Genomic DNA, 18200 nt, shown 5'->3' with positions numbered 1-18200 from the left:
ACATGTGTGTTTGATGGCATCTAATAATAATAACTAACACTAATGTCAGGCACTTTTCTAAGTCCTTTAACATGTATTGACTTACTTAGTCTCCATAGCAGCCGGATAGGACGTGTACTATTATTGTCTCCAGCTCTCAGATAAAGACACTGAGGCTAAGATAAATTAAATAACCTACTCTAAGTAATGCAGTTAGCCAATAGAGATTTATACCCATGCTGTTTGAGGATTCAATGAGACATCTGATTTCTCAGAGAATATAGAAATTTAATCCTGGAAGTTAGTTTAGAGACTTTTCTCTCCAGCTTTTCCCAAATGTATTATGTGATTAAATTCTGGGATAAAAACTTGTATAGTCTAATACATCAGAGAAAATGCAATATAATATTTCCCCCTTGACTCATGGATTTACAGTGCAAAGGGGCATAAGAAAGGATGAGAAGTCCTGAAGTGATCTGTTTCAATCAGTATTTGCCAGTCATTACTGATAAGAAATCTTTATTGTATCTCCCTTTCACAGTCCTTAGAATTTGTGTTCCTTAGAACACAAATTTTGAGAAAGTCTACTTTCTACTGCCTGACAGATAGAAAATTAAACCCAAAAATACCTTTGTGACCATGAAATCTTACCTCCCAATCATGTACATGTCCTAACTCACCCAGCTTTTAAATCAGTATGTAGGAATAACCGTTCTGCTATTTCAAGTTTCTTCTATATTTACTCTTATTTAACCATTTCAACAAGGAAAACATCATACAGTGAGGATCCATGGATAAAATAGATTGGTTATATTCTAGTTTATTTAATACAAATTACTCATAATACATATTTAATTTAATCAATGTTTAAACATTTTTGTTATTAACCATTCCATTTATCCTGAGGTATTTAACTTCTAAAAAGTTAGAGAGAAAAAAAAAAGTAAATAAAAAACACTTAGAAAGTCTTGAGGTTCTAGAGAATCCATCTTTCAGCTGAGGACCATAGGCCATAAATACATTTCACTGTCATACCTTTCTTGCATGATGTTATGGAATTAATCATACGTACTTCAACAAAATGTTATATATTTTTTTCTAACCACTGCATATTTTGTCATTTCAGTTCCTCCTAAGATATATGACATCTCAAGTGATATGACCATCAATGAAGGAACCAATGTCACTCTTACTTGTTTGGCCACTGGGAAACCAGAGCCTTCCATTTCTTGGCGACACATCTCCCCATCAGGTAAAGTAGGAATGCATCGGTGGTGTTTGGGTTGTTCATTTTTCTCCTGTAACCTCACTTGTTCAGAACTTAACAGTCAATTTAATTTTTTGTATTTTATTCTTGTGGTAGGGAGAATACATTTATTTATTTATTTATTTATTTATTTATTTATTTATGAGACAGAGTCTTACTCTGTCACCCAGGCTGCAGCTCAGTGGCGCAATCCATTCTCACTGCAACCTCCGCCTCCCAGGTTCAAGCAATTCTCCTGCCTCAGCCTCCTAAGTAGCTGGGATTATAGGATTGCACCACCACATCTGGCTACTTTTTTTTTTTTTTTTTTTTTTTTTTTTTTTGTATTTTTAGTATAGATGAGGTTTACCATGTTGGCCAGGTTGGTCTCGAAATCTTGGCCTCAAGTGATCTGCCCAACTTGGCCTCCCAGAGTGCTGGGATTACAGGCATGAGCCACCGCACCTGGCCAAAATGCGTATTTTTATACTTACTCTTCATACCTAAAGGCACTGCAGTTCATAAAAGTTAAATGGGCTGGGCACAGTGGCTCACTCCTGTAATCCCAGCACTTTAGGAGGCCGAGGCAGGCAGCTTATCTGAGGTCAGGAGCTCAAGACCTGCCTGGCCAACGTGGCGAAACCCCGTCTCCACTAAAAATACAAAAATTAGCCGTGTGTGGTGGTGCACGCCTGTAATCCCAACTACTCAGGAGGCTGAGGCAGGAGAATCATTTGAACCTAGGAGAAGGAGGTTGTAGTGAGCCGAGATCGCACCACTGCACTCCAGCCTGGGCACAGAGCAAGACCCTGTCTCAAAAACAAAAAATCAAAAACCAATAGCAACAACAAAGCTAAATGAATACTTTTCAGTCAGAGTCCAGAATAGAACCTATGTCTCTTGATTCTTAGTCAAGGTTATTTTCACTTTCGTATGCTGGATAATCACCAATCAATAGACAAAAGGATCAAATGGAAATATCACAAGAGAATGTCATCATTTAAATGTGTAAGGGATTTATTCGATCAGCATTCACATGTTGATAGGTCAGCATGAACTGCTAAAGTAATCAGGGGAGAATAAAGTTAATCAAATTATGAGTTTGCTGGGTCTGACTTCAAACTGCAGCTTACAATCAAAGATTTTGGAGTTAGAATTAAATTTTAGTGATGAGGGATCTAAAAATCCAAGAGTTTATGTAGCTTGTGGAGAACCGCATAGCCAATTGAAATGAAATATATAACATGTTTATAGGTTTCCAGTACTTCTGCTATAGTGCACATCCTCCCACAGAGATTATAAGTCAATTTTAGGAAGTCGATCAGAGTCATCATCAAAACAGGTCTGTTTTCAAAGTCACAATGTTAACAGAATTATCAAGTTGTGTGAAATTTAACTTTGAACTACATAGCTTTGGGTGCACCTGGAAGACAGCGTGATACTTTTAACAAATAGGACCCCACCTCATTTCAGATGAATGAAATTAGATTTTATTAGTTTCATATATTTTTGTGAAAATAGCTTGAGCAAGGCTGGTGCAATGAGGCTGCTTTTAATGAAATCAGAAAGGCATATTTTATATAGGTGTAGAACGAGCACAATTGAAACATGTAATTTATCTGCTAATGTTTTCTTTAATATTACTTACCCTTAAGCGATTTTCAGTTTACTCATTTATGCAGTGTGTCTAATGAATCTTACCCACACCACATGCTTAGTATTGGTATTATGTGAGAAAAAAATCAATATATCTGCAATATATGTTTATACAATATGCATTATATCCCCTACAATATATCTGAAGTATGAGTGCGCTCTTGACTGCCAACACTTAACTCTCTAGAACCGCTAAAAAATCATGAAACTGATATGTGAGTGCTAAATTCATGGCAGGGCTCTCCATGGGGTATAAGTGCATCAAATTCAGAACAAGGAGTTATATACGTGTGTTCTTAAGACAAGTTCCTTATTCATCAAATCTGCCAATCCTTGTGCACATCTCTTAGCTGTGGTTACCACCAGCTAGTTTCTTACTTTCAAAAATTGCATGAAAATAATCCTCGACTATTGTGAGACTCAAAAAATACAATAGGCATAAATGTGTTTTAAAAAGTAAAACTTAATATGTAAATGTAAAGCTGATTCTTAATCATCTTTCCAGGAGTTTAAATCTGATATGGTAATATAATTTTTGTAAGAGGGAAACACATAATCTCTATCTTCATATAATTTAAGATTAATATTATGGATTTAACTGTCCTGCTTTGCAGTGATTGTTATTATGCACATTCTTCTTTTATAAAGTGGTTGGATACATTTTAGTTTAATTAAATAGGAATGTTGGTTAGTGAAGTTATTAGAATAATGATAATGGATAACATAATGAAACTGAAAGAAGACAGATTAGGTTTATAAGTTAAACTGTGCATAGATTTGTTTTTCTGATCCGGCCATACTGAGCAAATGAGTAAAAATAGCATAAATATTAACGATTATCCAATGAATAACTAGACTTGGAAGATATTTTTATAAACACTTACAATCATTTCAAATTATAATTTATTAATGATCTACCTTCAAATGCACAGCACCTAAAGGAAAAAGAAAACAACCCATGACACTGGAGTTCCTGCTTTAAGGAACATGTCCGATGATTCTATTAGCTTTTCTGACTTATTAATTTATATTTAAAAGCAAAATTCAAAATTATGAACTTCATTGTTCTCTTTGTATTTTGCATAAGAAACATTAATATTTTGCATGTTCTCAGCTCTTCTTTTGCTGTATCATGAAAGAAAATGTGTCCCAAAACAGCAGTTAACATGTGAACATGTTTAGTGTTAAAAGCAGATATAAAAATAAATAAATAAATAAATGAAAACATATAGATATGCCTCATGTCAATATGAGAAGTAATGACTAGTTTTTGTATGTGTCTGATTGATTTAGGGTTTTTACCAATGTCTATTCTAATTCTTGCTGACTCACTCATGGTCAATTCCAGTTTTAAAAATCAGTAATAAATGGTTGGTCACAGGATGATAGCTCCATAGAGCTTCACGCCAATTTACAGAAAAATGAGGCTGTGTGTTCAACCACATCACAAACATCACTGGAGCCAGCTAGAGTTGTCATTCTACTTTTTAACTCTTGCAACTCAACTATACTTTCACCAAAAAAAAAAAAAAAACCACCTTTCCTGAGATGTTTCTGGATATGTGAGCTTCCTTACAGTTCACCTTATCAATGATTATTTCTTTTTTTCTATTCTATATTTGAGAATTAAATTCAAATTTATATTTTAAAAGGTTACAGAAATCAAACAGAGAATATTCTGTATCCTTTGCCCAGTTAGATTCATCGGGATTTTGTCAATTTGCTTCATCACTTTCTCTGTGGCTAGACTAAGTATATACATGTATATATTTCACTGAATCAGTTGAAAGCAAGTTGCATACATCTTGGCCTTTCTTATCTCTAGATTTTTTTTTTATCTCTAGATATTTCAGCGTTCATTTCTGAAGGACAGACATTTTCTTTACATAGCCACAGTAATTTTTAATTTCAGTAAATTTAACATTGGTATCATACTTTTATTCAATCAATCATCCATATTCCAATTTGGTCAACTGATGCAATAGTCTTCTTTATAGAATACTTTTTTATCTAGTACAGAATCCAACCCAGAACTCTATATTACAGGTAGTTGACATATCAGTTTAGGCTCCTCTAATTTAATTTTTCAGTCTTTGTCATTACTGAACATTGACCTTTTTTTTTTTTCAGCAATGTATATACTCCCCACCCTTCCTTGTTTTTTGGAGATGAAGTCTCACTCTGTCGCCCAGGCTGGAGTGCAGTGGTGTCATCTTGGCTCCTTGCGACCCCCACCTCCTGGGTTTAAGTGATACTCCTGCCTCAGTCTCCCAACTAGCTGGGATTGCAAGCGTACACCACCATGCCCAGCTAATTTTTGTATTCTGAGTGGAGATGGAGTTTCACCACATTGACCCCTTTTTAAATAGAATATTTCTCTTTTGTGGGTTGTCTCATATTTTCTCATGAGATTTCTAGTTATGTCCATACAGAAGTAAGTGAAGTTGTATCCTTCTCAGGGAATCAGATCCAGAGTCACATAAAATTCATGTGTCCCTCATTTGTGATGTTAATTTCAATTAATCAGTGTGTTGTCTGCTTTCCACACCATATAGTTTATTCCTTTCTCTTCCCTATGCTACCAATAAACAGTCTGGGAGAGATTTTAAGACCGTGACATCCAAATATCTGCTCTATGTCAACTCTGCCCTTAGATTTGACATTGTTGATGATTCTTTTGCACTCAGCCTTCACTCTGATGATCAAACTGATGATTTTTTCTAGATGCGGCAGTCCTTCTGCTTTTACTAGTTAGCACTTGACATTCTACTGTAGAATTCCCCTTTCTCCTATTTATTATTTGTTTATTTATTTTTATGGCATGAACTTGTGGATTCACAATTTATTTATTTATTTATTTATTTATTTATTATTTTTTATTTTTTTTGAGATGAAGTCTCACTTTTGCCACCCAGGCTGGAGTGCAATGGCGCAATCTCGGCTCACCACAACCTCCGTCTCCCAGGTTCAAATGATTCTCCTGCCTCAACCTCCCAGGTAGCTGGGATTACAGGCATGTGCCACCATGCCTGGCTAATTTTGTACTTTTAGTAGAGAGAGGGTTTCTCCCTGTTGGCCAGGCTGGTCTCCATCTCCTGACCTCAGGTGATCCACCCACTTTGGCCTCCCATTTTTGTTTTATTATACTTTAAGTTCTGGGGTACATGTGCAGAATGTGCAATTTTGTTACATAGGTATATACACGCCATGGTGGTTTGCTGCACTCATCAACCCGTATTTCCCCTAATGCTATCCCTCCCCTAGTCCCCAGGCCCCTGACAGGCTCCAGTGTGTGATGTTCACCTCCCTGTGTCCATGTGTTCTCATTGTTCAACTCCCAATTATGAGTGAGAACATGCAGTGTTTGATTTTCTGTTCTTGTGTTAGTTTGCTGAGAATGATGGTTTCCAGCTTCATCTATGTCCCTGCAAAGGACATGAATTCATCTTTTTCATGGCTTCATAGTATTCCGTGGTGTATATGTGCCACATTTTCTTTATCCAGTCTATCACTGATGGAAATGTGGGTTGATTTCAAGTCTTTGCTATTGTGAATAGTGCCACAATAAACATACGTGTGCATGTGTCTTTATAGTAGAATGAATTATAATCCTTTGGGTGTATGTCCAGTAATGGGATTGCTGGGTCAAATGGTATTTCTGGTTCTAGATCCTTGAGGAATTGCCACACTGTCTTCCACAATGGTTGAACTAATTTACAGTCTCACCAACAGTGTAAAAGTGTTCCTATTTCTCCACATCCTCTCCAGCATCTGTTATTTCCTGACTTTTTAATGATTGCCATTCTAACTGGCATGAGATGGTATCTCATTGTGATTTTGATTTGCATTTTTGAAAATCTTTAATGTTTTTGTTGGTCAAATTGTCCCTAGTTTGACCAGTAGAAGTCACACTAAAGCTGTCTCCTGTGTCCTTATGACATTAATCCATCATTTTCTTTACTTCTATGCTTTCTGGCATAAGAAAATACAATAGGCTTATCTTTTCTGCCTTACTTCTGGAATCAACCATTTCATTTAACTTTAATTGATTTTATACCATACACTTGGAGTTAGAATCATTATTTTTTGCTTTAAAAATGTAACTTTACTTAACTACTTTATAGTAAAATTATCAAAGACTCAGAAGTCTAGGCTACATCCTATGATACTGTGCTAAACCACAATAAGACCTTAAATAACTTCAGGGTGAGGGATAGAAAAGATATTTTGTTTGGCTTTATCTAACAGGAAGCCTGGCACAGAGCTTGTAATCTGTGTGTACACAAAGAGTGCTAGAACTAATAAGAAAAATATTTATCTCAAGGAAAATATAGGAGGGTAGTTGTCCTATGACTAGAGATACAAGTAGGCTCATAGATCTTTACATGTGATCCTACTGCTTCTGCTCATCTATGACTGGTTCTTTATCTGTTTCAAAAATTTCAAGGTTTTCTTAAAATTCCTAGTATGAGGTGTATGATTTCATTTCTACCAGGAATTTACTTATGAGATGGTGCCAGTAGGGCCTAGTGATTAAGATAATGCATTTTGATTTCAGTTGAGTTTGAGATCCAGATCTTCCTCTTACCAAAAGTAACATCTTAGAAAAAAATGTTAACTTCCTTAGACTTCAAATACAAAATGGCAATAACAATTGTACCCAATTCACAGAATTGTTATATGAACAATAAATGGAATAGTATGCAACATTGGACAGAGTTTATGACTTACAAACATTTCATATTCTTAGCTGTTAACATACTTTTGAAATGTGTTTAAATTTTTGACCAGTGAATTAGTTTATTCTCATGCTGCTAATAAAGCCATACCCAAGACTGGGTAATTTCTTAAGGAAAGAGGTTTAATTGACTCATGGTTCCACAGGACTGGGGAGGCCTCAGGAAATTTACAATCATGGTGGAAGGGGAAGCAAAACTGTCCTTCACATGGTGGCATCAAAGAGAAGTGCCAAGCAAAATGGGGGGAAACTCCCTAGTAAAACCATCAGATTTCTTGACAACTCACTTACTATCATGAGTGCATCATGGAGGTAACCACCCTCACCATTCAATTACCTCCCACCAGGTCCTTTCCTACAACACATGGGGATTCTGGGAACTACAGTTTGTGATGAGATTTGGGCGAGGACACAGCCAAATCATATCAACCAGATAGAATTTGTAACTCTGTTCCTGAAATTAAGAGGCCTCTTTATGACTCTTGAAAATGTAATTCACAAAGCTGCTCACAAATGAAGTTACCATGAAGGTAAAAATCACTGTAAACTTCTGGAGAATATTGAAAAGTATACATGAGGCTTCAGATTTGAAAAATAAAGAAAAAATTAAAATTGTATTACATAGTATTGTATTAATAAGCCTAGAAACAGTAAGAAAAAATAAAAAAATTAAAGGAAAAAAATTTAAATTATAGATGTGTGTATTAGTCCATTCTCCCATTGCTGTAAAATACCAGAGACTGGGTAATTTGTGGAAAAAAAAAATTATATTGTTAAAAATGTTCATCACAGTTCTGTGAGCTGTACAGGAGGCATAACAGCTTCTGCTTCTGGGGAGGCCTCCGGAAACTAATAGTCATTGTGGAAAGTGAAGGGGAAGCAGGCATGTCTTACAATGCTGGAGCAGGAGAAAGGGGGTCACAGGAGGTTCTACACTCTTTTAAACAAGCAGATCTCCTGAGAATTCTATCATGAGAGCAGGACTAGGGCAACAGTGCTAAACTATTTATGAAAAATCACCCACTTGATCCTATCAGTTCCCACTAGGCTCCACCTCCAACATTAGGGATTACAATTCACATGAGACTTGAGCAAAGACACAGGTCCAAACCATATCATTCCTACACTGACACCTCCTAAAAATCTCATGTCCTACTCACTTTTTAAAATGCAATAATATCTTCTCAACAGTCCCCCAGAGTCTTAACCTTATTGCATCATTAACTTAAAAGTCCAAAGTTCAAAATTTCATCTAAGACAAGGCAAGTCCCTTCTGCCTATGCACTTGTAAAATCAAAAAGAAGTTAGTTACTTCCAAGATACAATGGAGTATAGGCATTGGGCAAATACTCCCATTCCAAAAGGGAGAAATCAGCCAAAAAAAAAAAAAAAAAAAAAAAAAGGAGGATACAGGCCCCATGCATTTCTGAAACCCAGCACTGCAGTCATTAAACCTTAGAACTTCAAAATAATCTCCTTTGACTCTATGTCTCACAGTCAGGGCACACTGATGCAAGGGCTGAGTTCCCAAGACCTTGGGCAGCTCTGCCCCTATGGCTTTGTAGGGGTCAGTCCTCATGGCTGCTCTCGTGGGCTAATATTGAGTGCTTGCTGCTTTTCCAGGTGTAAGGTACAACCTGTCAGTGGATCTACCATTCTGGGGCCCTCTTCTCACAACTCCACTAGGTAATGCCCCAGTGGGGACTCTGTGTGGTGGCTCTGACCCCACATTTGCCCTCCATACTGCCCCAATAGAGTTATTCATGAAGGTTCCACCCCTGTAGTGGGCTTCTGCCTAGATGCCTGGATATCCAGGCTTTTCCATTCATCTTTTGAAATCTAAGCAGAGACTTCCAAGCCTCAACTCTTGTACTCTGTGCACCCACAGGCTTAACACCACATCACAGCTGCCAAGGGTTATGGCTTGCAGCCTCTGAAGCAGTGGCCTGAGCTTTATATGGGCCCCTTTGAGCCATGTCTGGAGCTGGAGTGTCTGGGATGCTGGGAGCTATGTCCTGAGACTGTGTAAGGCAGCTGGGCCCTGGTGGCCCACAAAACCATTCTTCCTTGGTAGGCCTCCAGGTCTGTGATGGGAGGGGCTGTCATGAACTTCTCTGAAATGCCTTTGAGGTCTTTTCCTCATTTTTCTATCAACCTTTGCCTTCTTTTTAATTATGCAAATTTCTGCAGCCATCTTGAATTGCTCCTCTGAAATGGGCTTTAGGTTTTTACCACATAGCCAAGCTGAAAATTTTCCAAACTTTTATGCTCTGCTTCCGTTTAAAATGTAAAAGTTCCAGTTTCAGGTCATTTTTTTGCCCACACATAGGAGCATATATTGTTAGAAGCAGCCAGGCTCCTTCTTGAACACTTGGCTACTGTAAACTTTCTTTTGCCAAATACCCTAAATCATCATTTTCAAGTTAAAAGTTCCACAGATTCCTAGAGCCTGGCTCTTTGCTAAAGTGTAGCAAAAGTGACCTTTACCCCAGTTCCCAATATGTTCCTCATTTCTATCTGAGACCCCATCAGCCTGGATTTCATTGTCCAGAGCACTATCAGCAAAACCATTCAACAAGTCTCTATGAAGTTCCAAATTTTCCCTCATCTTCCTGTCTTCTTTTGAGCCCTCCAAACTCTTCCAACCTCTTCCCATTACCCAGTTCCAAAGTCAATTCTACATTTTCAGATATCATTATAGCAATGCCCTCCTCCTCAGTACCAATTTTCTATGTTAGTCCATTCTTGCACTGCTATAAGGAAATACCCAAGACTGCATAATTTATAAAGAAAGAAGTTTAATTGGCTCCTTATTCTGTAGGCTATACAGTAAGCATAGCAATTTCTGCTTCTGGAGAGGCCTTAGGAAACTTACAGTCATGACAGAAGGCAAAGGGAAGGCCTGCACATGTTACAAGGACAAAGCAAGAGCAAGAGAAAGAAGGGGGAGGTTCTCCACTCTTTTAAACAACAAGATGTCATGAAAACTCTGTCATGAGAACAGCACTAAAGGGATGGTGATAAGTTGTTTATGAAAAACTCCCCCCATGATCCGGTTACCTCCGACTAGGTCCACCTCCAACATTGAGGATTATAATTCCACATGAGATTGGGTGGGGATGCAGATCAAAACCATATCAAGGAGATAAAATATCTAGAAGCATATTGAAAGCCATTTAAAAATATTCACTTATTTGTGGCTACTTATTTTGATGTCTATTTCCAAGTTCATTTATTTCTATTCTTTGGTACCTGGAATATCCAGACATGTTCATCCTTTAGCCTTGTGGCTTTTATTAATTGACAAAGGTGTTACTGGCTCTGAAGCTAAACATGTGAGCAAGCACAACACTAGACTATATGTCTCAAACTCTTTTTTGTCTAATTTCCATATACTTAATGTTTTGATAAGGCATTACTACACTATCATAGGCATTAAGGCTATTGCCTAACTCAAGATAAAGAACGCTCAATTTATGTTCTTTTTCTCCTGCCATGTTTGAGATTCCTTTTCTTCCTATTTGGCAGGTCCTTATTTTATTAAATATTCTCTCTTTCTTATGTTTTTAACTTTTTCCTTTCTACTGACCCTATCCTGCTCACATTTAGAAAGACTCAGGTCTCTTATTTCTTAAATAAATCACTCGACACTGCTCACTTTTGTTTAATAAACAGTCATTGATCACTTATAAAGGAGAATTCAAACTAGTGACTAAGGCATAGGGACAGAATCAGAATGCCATGGTTTTAAGGACCCAAAAGATGAAAACCTTTTTAGGAATAGTGAGTAGTGAATAATGTCAATCAGGTCAAATAAGATACAAACAATATAGATACCTCTGGGGTAAGTATTTTCATGGTCAATGAGGCAATTCAGTGTCATAATGGGAGAGAAACAGAATATGGAAGATTGGAGTAAATGAAGAACTTAGATGTGGAGGCATATTAGATTGGTGCAAAAGTAATTGTAGTTTTAGATCATGAATTTTAAATCATTATAACTAGGCTCAAACACACTTTTATTAATCAAAATTTGAAACACTAAAATCAACACATTTTTGCCAATTAAAAATAAGCTTGTTTATTCTGCAGCATTAAAAAAAAAAAAAATCCTTGCTTTGGGAGTCAACAAATTATTGGAAAGCATTTTCTGCATCCTGCTTGTTGTGGAAGTGTTTTCCCTGCAAAAAGTTGTTGAGATGTTTGAAGTAGTGGTAGTCAGTTGGCAAGAGGTCAGGTAAATATGGCAAATGAGGCAAAATTGTGTAGCCCGATTCATTCAAGTTTTGAAGCATTGGTTGGGCAATGTGCAGTCAGGCGTTGTCCAGAGGATTGGGCCCGTTCTGTTGACCAATGCTGTCTCCAGGTGTCGCAGTTTTTAGTGCATCTCATTGATTTGCTGAGCATAGTTCTCAGTTGTAATGCTTTCACTGGGATTCAGAAAACTGTAGTGAATCAGGCGGCAGCCGACCACCAGTGATCATGCCCTTTTTTTGGTGCAAGTTTGGCTTTGGAAAGTGCTTTGGAGCTTCTTCTCGGTCCAACCACTGAGCTTGTCATCACCGGTTTTTGTATGCCATCCACTTTCCATCACACATCACAATCCAATTGAGAAATGGTTTGTTGTTGTTGCATAGAATAAGAGAATATGACACTTCAAAACAACTATTTCTGATTTTTGGTCAGCTCATGAGGCACCCATTATCAAGCTTTTTTACCTTTCCAATTTGCTTCGAATGCAAAATGACCATAGAATAGTCAATGTGGAATTATTTGGCAACTTCTCATGTGGTTGTAAGAGGATCAGCTTTTATGATTGCTCTCATTTGGTCCTTGTCAACTTCCAATGGCCGGCCACTACACTCCTCATCTTCAAGGCTCTCATCTCCTTTGCAAAACTTCTTGAACCACCACTGCACTGTACATTTGTTAGCAGTTCCTGGGCCAAATGCCTTGTTGATGTTGCGAGTTGTCTCTGCTGCTTTATGACCCATTTTGAACTCGAATAAGAAAATCGCTTGGATTTGCTTTTTGTCTAACATCATTTCCATGGTCTAAAATAAACTGCAAGTAATAAGTCATTAGCAAAAAAAAAAAAAAAAAGACAGAATTTTTATTAAAATGATTTATAACATAACCACATTTATTTAAGCATGTATTCCAATATCAAACAGCAACTTCCAACAATGCAAAAACCACAATTACTTTTGCGCTCACCTAAAATAACTATGCATCCTACTAGTCAAGGTAGAAATTTGATTTTTCTACCTTTACATATGTTGTTTCTTCTACTAAGAGTATCTTTGTCCTTTTATTCAACTGACAAATTGCTATTTATTCTTCAGTTTTTCAAAAAATCATTCCTAAACATTCCAGGAAAAAATTGTGTGTTACTTTTTCCATAGTTATATAGTACTTCATGTCACCACTTGTGTGGAATTAACTTTCTGAATTGTAATAATTATTTGTCTTTGGTCTCATGGGCCAGGGGACTCCTTTTGTTCAGAAATAATCTGTTCTTTATACTACACGGCTTAGCTCAAGGCTTGGCACAAAATAGGGACTCTGTAAACATTGCTGAACCAATGAATGCAATTCATTGTCTTTGTCTTTGATTCCTACATGGCTTCTAGGAACTACAGATTAAAATTGGGATGGAGATAATGAGGTATTCACACAAGCAAGTATTTTTTTTTCCTGATATTTTCTCACTTCCATAGCTTTAATATGGCTACACCCCCATTAACATAAAGCTCACACCAATCAATTTTAGCCAATATGGTTCAACTAACTTTTTCATTACCTTCCATACCATATGCAATGAGGGAGGTATTTTCATGTACTTATCTCATTTAACCCTCAAAACCAAACTCATTGTACAGATGAACATGATATGCAGAGTGTTTACATAAATTAACCCAAATAAATATAAATTATGTTTTACCTTCTACTTTGAAATAATTACAGACTCACAGGAAGTTCCAAAATTAGTACAAAGAGTTTCCATGTACCCTTCACCCAGTTTTTCCCAATAGGGCATGAAGATGAACAGATCATCTCTAGCACAAGGAGTCCCCTGTCCCTTGAGACCAAAGACAAATAAAGCCAGTTACTACTATTCAGGGGGTTAACTCCACACAAGTTGTGGCATAAAGTACTATGTAACTGTGGAAGGAGGACCCCCCAATTTTTGTATAACGTGTGTGACATCAAACTAGGAAATGGTCATTAGTGCAATGTTTGTGTATAGTTCTATACCATTTTATCACGAGTTAATTCATGTAGCCAGAACCAAAATCTAGATACAGGGCTATCCTGTCAGCACAAAAATCTTTCTTGTGTTCTCTCTTTATAGTTGCATGCATCCCTCCCCCATGCACCATGTCTAATCCCCTCTTTATTTTTACCATTTTTCTTTTTTCCTTCCTGGTGTTCTAAGGTTCGTTCTTTTATTGATTTATTTCTATGTACAGAACTTTTTTTGGCAATTCTTTTATGGCAGGTCAACTGAAGACAAACTTGGTTTTCTTCATTAAAGAATGTTTTGATTTCTCCTTTATCACCAAATGATGTTTTGGCTTAGGATAGAATACTGACTTCAATCAAAGATGTCACTCATTATTTAACATTCTATTTTATAATTCTGTAATTTTGTCATTTATAGAATGCCATGTAAGTGTACACTTACATGTAAGTGTACAAAGGTTATGTACTGCCATACAGTACATAATCTATGAAATTAGCTTTTTATATTCAGCATAATGTCCTTGAGATCCTTCCCAGTTATAGTGTATATCAAGTTTATTCTTTTTTATTGCAGAATAGTATCTCATGATATGCGTGCATCACAATTTTCTACCCATTCAAATATTATAGAATATTTTGATTGCTTTCAGTTTTTGTTTATAACAAATAAAGCTGCTATGAACAAACATGTTTCTTTTCCATCTTCTTATTTTTCAGCCTAAAGATATTGTCATATTTTAAGTGAGTCTCTTGAAGACAGCCTATAGTTGATACAACATATGCATTCCTTAATCTGCTTTGCCAACCTATTTTGATTGATGTATTTAAACCATTTACATGTAATTTAATTATTGATTCATTAGGACTTAAGTCTGATTTTTTCTTTTTTTTTTTTTCTTTTTGTTGCCTCTCATTTTTCTTTCTCTATTTTCTTTTTCTTGCATTCCTGTGGGTTACCTGAGCAGTTTTTAGAACTCTATCTTATCGCTAGAGTTTTTGAATATATCTCTGTACAGCTTTTTTGGTAATTGCTCTATGCGTTGCCTTACAAACACATTACTTACCGTAGTCTAAGGATGTCCACCTTTACTAGTTCCAGCAAAGTATAGAATACTTAGTGCCTTTTACATTCCTTTACCCCATGTAAAATATATGCATCCTAAATATTTTCTCTGCATACATGATAAAGTATTTTTATGATGATAATGTACTATAGTTTTTAACTGTTAAGCAAATTTGGAAAACTCAAGAGAAGGAAAGTATTTTGTATTTACCTATCTTTTTTGTTTTTACCATTTTTCTCACTCCGACCTGATGCCCTAAGTTTCCTTCTTTTATTGTTTTATTCTATTTAGAAAAATTTTTATAGCCATTCTTTTATGGCAGTTCAACTGAAGACTGATTCTCTTAGTCTTCATCATCATAGAATGTTTTGATTTTTTTCTTTATTTCTGAAGGATATTTTGGTTAAGTTAGAATACCGAGTTTAATAAAAGATGTCAGTCATTATTTAACATTGAGGGAGCCTTAAAAGGGCCACATGGCAATATTTGGAAATCATGTGGGTTAAAGTATAGAAACTTAGAAAGATAAAGAAGCAGTATTTTCTATGTTTTTCACAAGTATTGCCATGGATATACCTCAGCTATAAGTTTAATATTGTAAACTGTCAATCAAGAATACAAAATAGTTTCTGAAGTAGGAGATTTTAAAGATGTTGAAACTGTTCAATGAGATTTACTTCAGGATAAACAGAGTAAACAAAATAAAATAGTCTGTAGACTATGGATCAGCAACTTAAAGCCTTTGGGCCAAAGTATCCTGCTATCTTTTTTGTAAGTAAAGATTTTTTTGGAAAATCACTATGCTCATTCCTTTATATATTGCCTATGACTGCTTTAACTCTACAGCAGTAGAAGTGAATACTTGCAACAGAGACTACATGGACAGCAAAGCCTAAGTTACTTACTATCAGGTACTTTAAAAAATATTTGCTGACTCCTGCATCAGATATTTTAAAAGACGTTTAGGTCTTAAGTTTTGTTTCCCAGCTGAGATATATAGATTTAGCATATTAAAACTTCTGTAGCTATCTTAAATACAGCCTTAAGACAGCAAATGTTAATTCCTAATTATCTGAAAAACTAGGAGATAGTAAAACATGAAAATTATGGGCTAAAATCTATGAACACTGCTGGGATCTATTGTTTAAATTAATTATGAAAATAGTTTAAGTCATTGCAGTTATATACCAGAAAGCATTATTTCTTATTAGTGCTCTCAATTCTATTGCCTTTCCTCTTTATTCAAAGGAAGTCTTCTTAGAAATACTGAGAGCTGGACCAACACCAAGTGTGTTATGAAGAGACTGTGTACATATACTTCTTCCATGCTGGCAGCCTGTCACACAAACACTGTAATTCTTTACGAACCTTGCTTCAGGTTTGCAATCCTGACACTACACTCTGCTCTTTGATGTTAGTAGAAAAAAAAATTCAGTAAAACCAGCAATTTATGCTGATGACATTTCAACAATACCAGATCTTCAGATTAAAAATATGGTTCTAGTTCCATTGCAGAGTTGCATTCCATGTGGAGCTTTTGTGAATTTCCATAATGACCTTACATAATGGATAATTATATAATGAATGAATCTACATAATGATGGCAAGTTAAACTTTCATTATAAGATTACACACCAATAATTTATATACACAGTTAAAATTGTCTCTTTTTTCTGAGAGTGTTCCTTATAAATCTAACTTTTATTTGTCTGTTTCCAAAGTCCCCTCTACTTCTAACCAGTAAGGGGTGAGCTATGTTAATTTTTAAATTCAGAGCTGTTAATACCTGTGATTTGAATAAAGAAAGAAAATTTCTAGTATTTTAAGACACATATAATGCCAAACAATGGACCTCATAATATGATGAATCATTATTTAAAAAAAAAAAAAATCCACAATACTTCGAGGAAGGTGCTTACCCATAAAAAAACAAAAAGCAGGAACCCACCAAACATTTCATAAAAGATCTTTCTTTTTCTTATGGAATTTTATTTTCTGAGAGAGCAGGGGCATTTAAAAAATGACATGCCACGTTATGTTTCCCCTTGGTGGACTGAATCTGGGGAGCAGATAATGCTTAACATTAGACTGTCTGCATTTTGTGAATTTGATTTTTTCAAGAGTCCCTTAGTGATTTTCATATCATGTTACATGCATAGGGAAAGTAGTACATAAGTGGTTATATCTAAACAAGTTAGGAGCATGTTTAGAAGTTATTATCTTGGGCCAGGCACGGTGGCTCACGCCTGTAATCCCAGCACTTTGGGAGGCCGAGGTGGGCAGATCACTTGAGGCCAGGAGTTCAAGACCAGCCAGGGCAACATGCCAAAACCCCGTCTCTACTAAAAATACAAAAAGTAGCCGGGCATGGTGGCACATGCTTGTAATCCCAGTTACTTGGGAGGCCGAGGCAGGAGGATCACATGAACCCAGAAGGAGGAGGTTGCAATGAGCTGAGATCATCCCAATGCACTCAGGCCTGGGTGACAGAGTGAGACTCCATCAAAAAAAAAAAAAAAAAAAAAAGCCCAGGCAAAGGGGCTCACACCTGTAATCTCAACACTTTGGGAGGCTGAGGCAGGTAGATCACGAGGTCAGGAGATCAAGACCATCCTGACTAACAGAGTGAAACCCCATCTCTACTAAAAATACAAAAAATTAGCCAGGCGTGGTGGCACGTGCCTGTAATCCCAGCTACTTGGGAGGCTGAGCCAGGAGAATCGCTTGAACCCGGGAGGAGGAGGTTGCAGTGAGCCCAGATCGGGCCACTGCACTCCAGCCTAGGTGACAGAGTGAGACTCCACCTCAAAAAAAAAAAAAAAAAAAAAAAAAAAAAAAAGCTATTATCTTGTAAAATGCAACCTTTACTTTGGTTATAAATTTCATGCTAATTCATGCTGAGGTGGGACTCTACAGATGGAGATTCCATTCATAATATTAAATGGGTACTATAAGTATTCGGAAGGAACATGAGGTACTACCAGTGTATACAATGAGCCCATCTAATACTTATATTAAGTATTATTTGTTCAGCACTTAGTATAGCCCAGGCACTGCTCTAACATAGGTTAACACATATTAACTAATATTATTGTGAAATATTATAACTGTGCAATACATTCAGGAGAAAAACAGCATGATGTTAATTTGAATGCAAGTTGTACTGATCATTTGAACCCCATAGCCAATGAAGGTATAATTTGATTGCTTTCACCCATAAATGTAAAGTTGTATTCATCAAGGCTAATTTTATACACAAATAAAACCTACT

General features: G+C 36.3%; 1 protein-coding gene across 1 annotated transcript in view; it reads left to right on the top strand.

Annotated features, from left to right (window-relative positions):
• NEGR1 (neuronal growth regulator 1) overlaps window positions 1–18200 on the top strand; it is a 908115-nt gene that overhangs the window by 507617 nt on the left and 382298 nt on the right. Inside the window, exon 3 of the mRNA XM_050804825.1 lies at window positions 1106–1231. Within this exon, the coding sequence (XP_050660782.1) occupies window positions 1106–1231 (126 nt within the window). The remainder of the gene's footprint in view (window positions 1–1105; window positions 1232–18200) is intronic.

Source organism: Macaca thibetana, chromosome 1 (assembly GCF_024542745.1).
Source record: "Macaca thibetana thibetana isolate TM-01 chromosome 1, ASM2454274v1, whole genome shotgun sequence".
NCBI lineage: Eukaryota > Metazoa > Chordata > Mammalia > Primates > Cercopithecidae > Macaca > Macaca thibetana.
The sequence above is the reverse complement of the archived record's forward strand: the minus strand, read 5'-3'. Positions and strand labels throughout refer to the sequence as shown.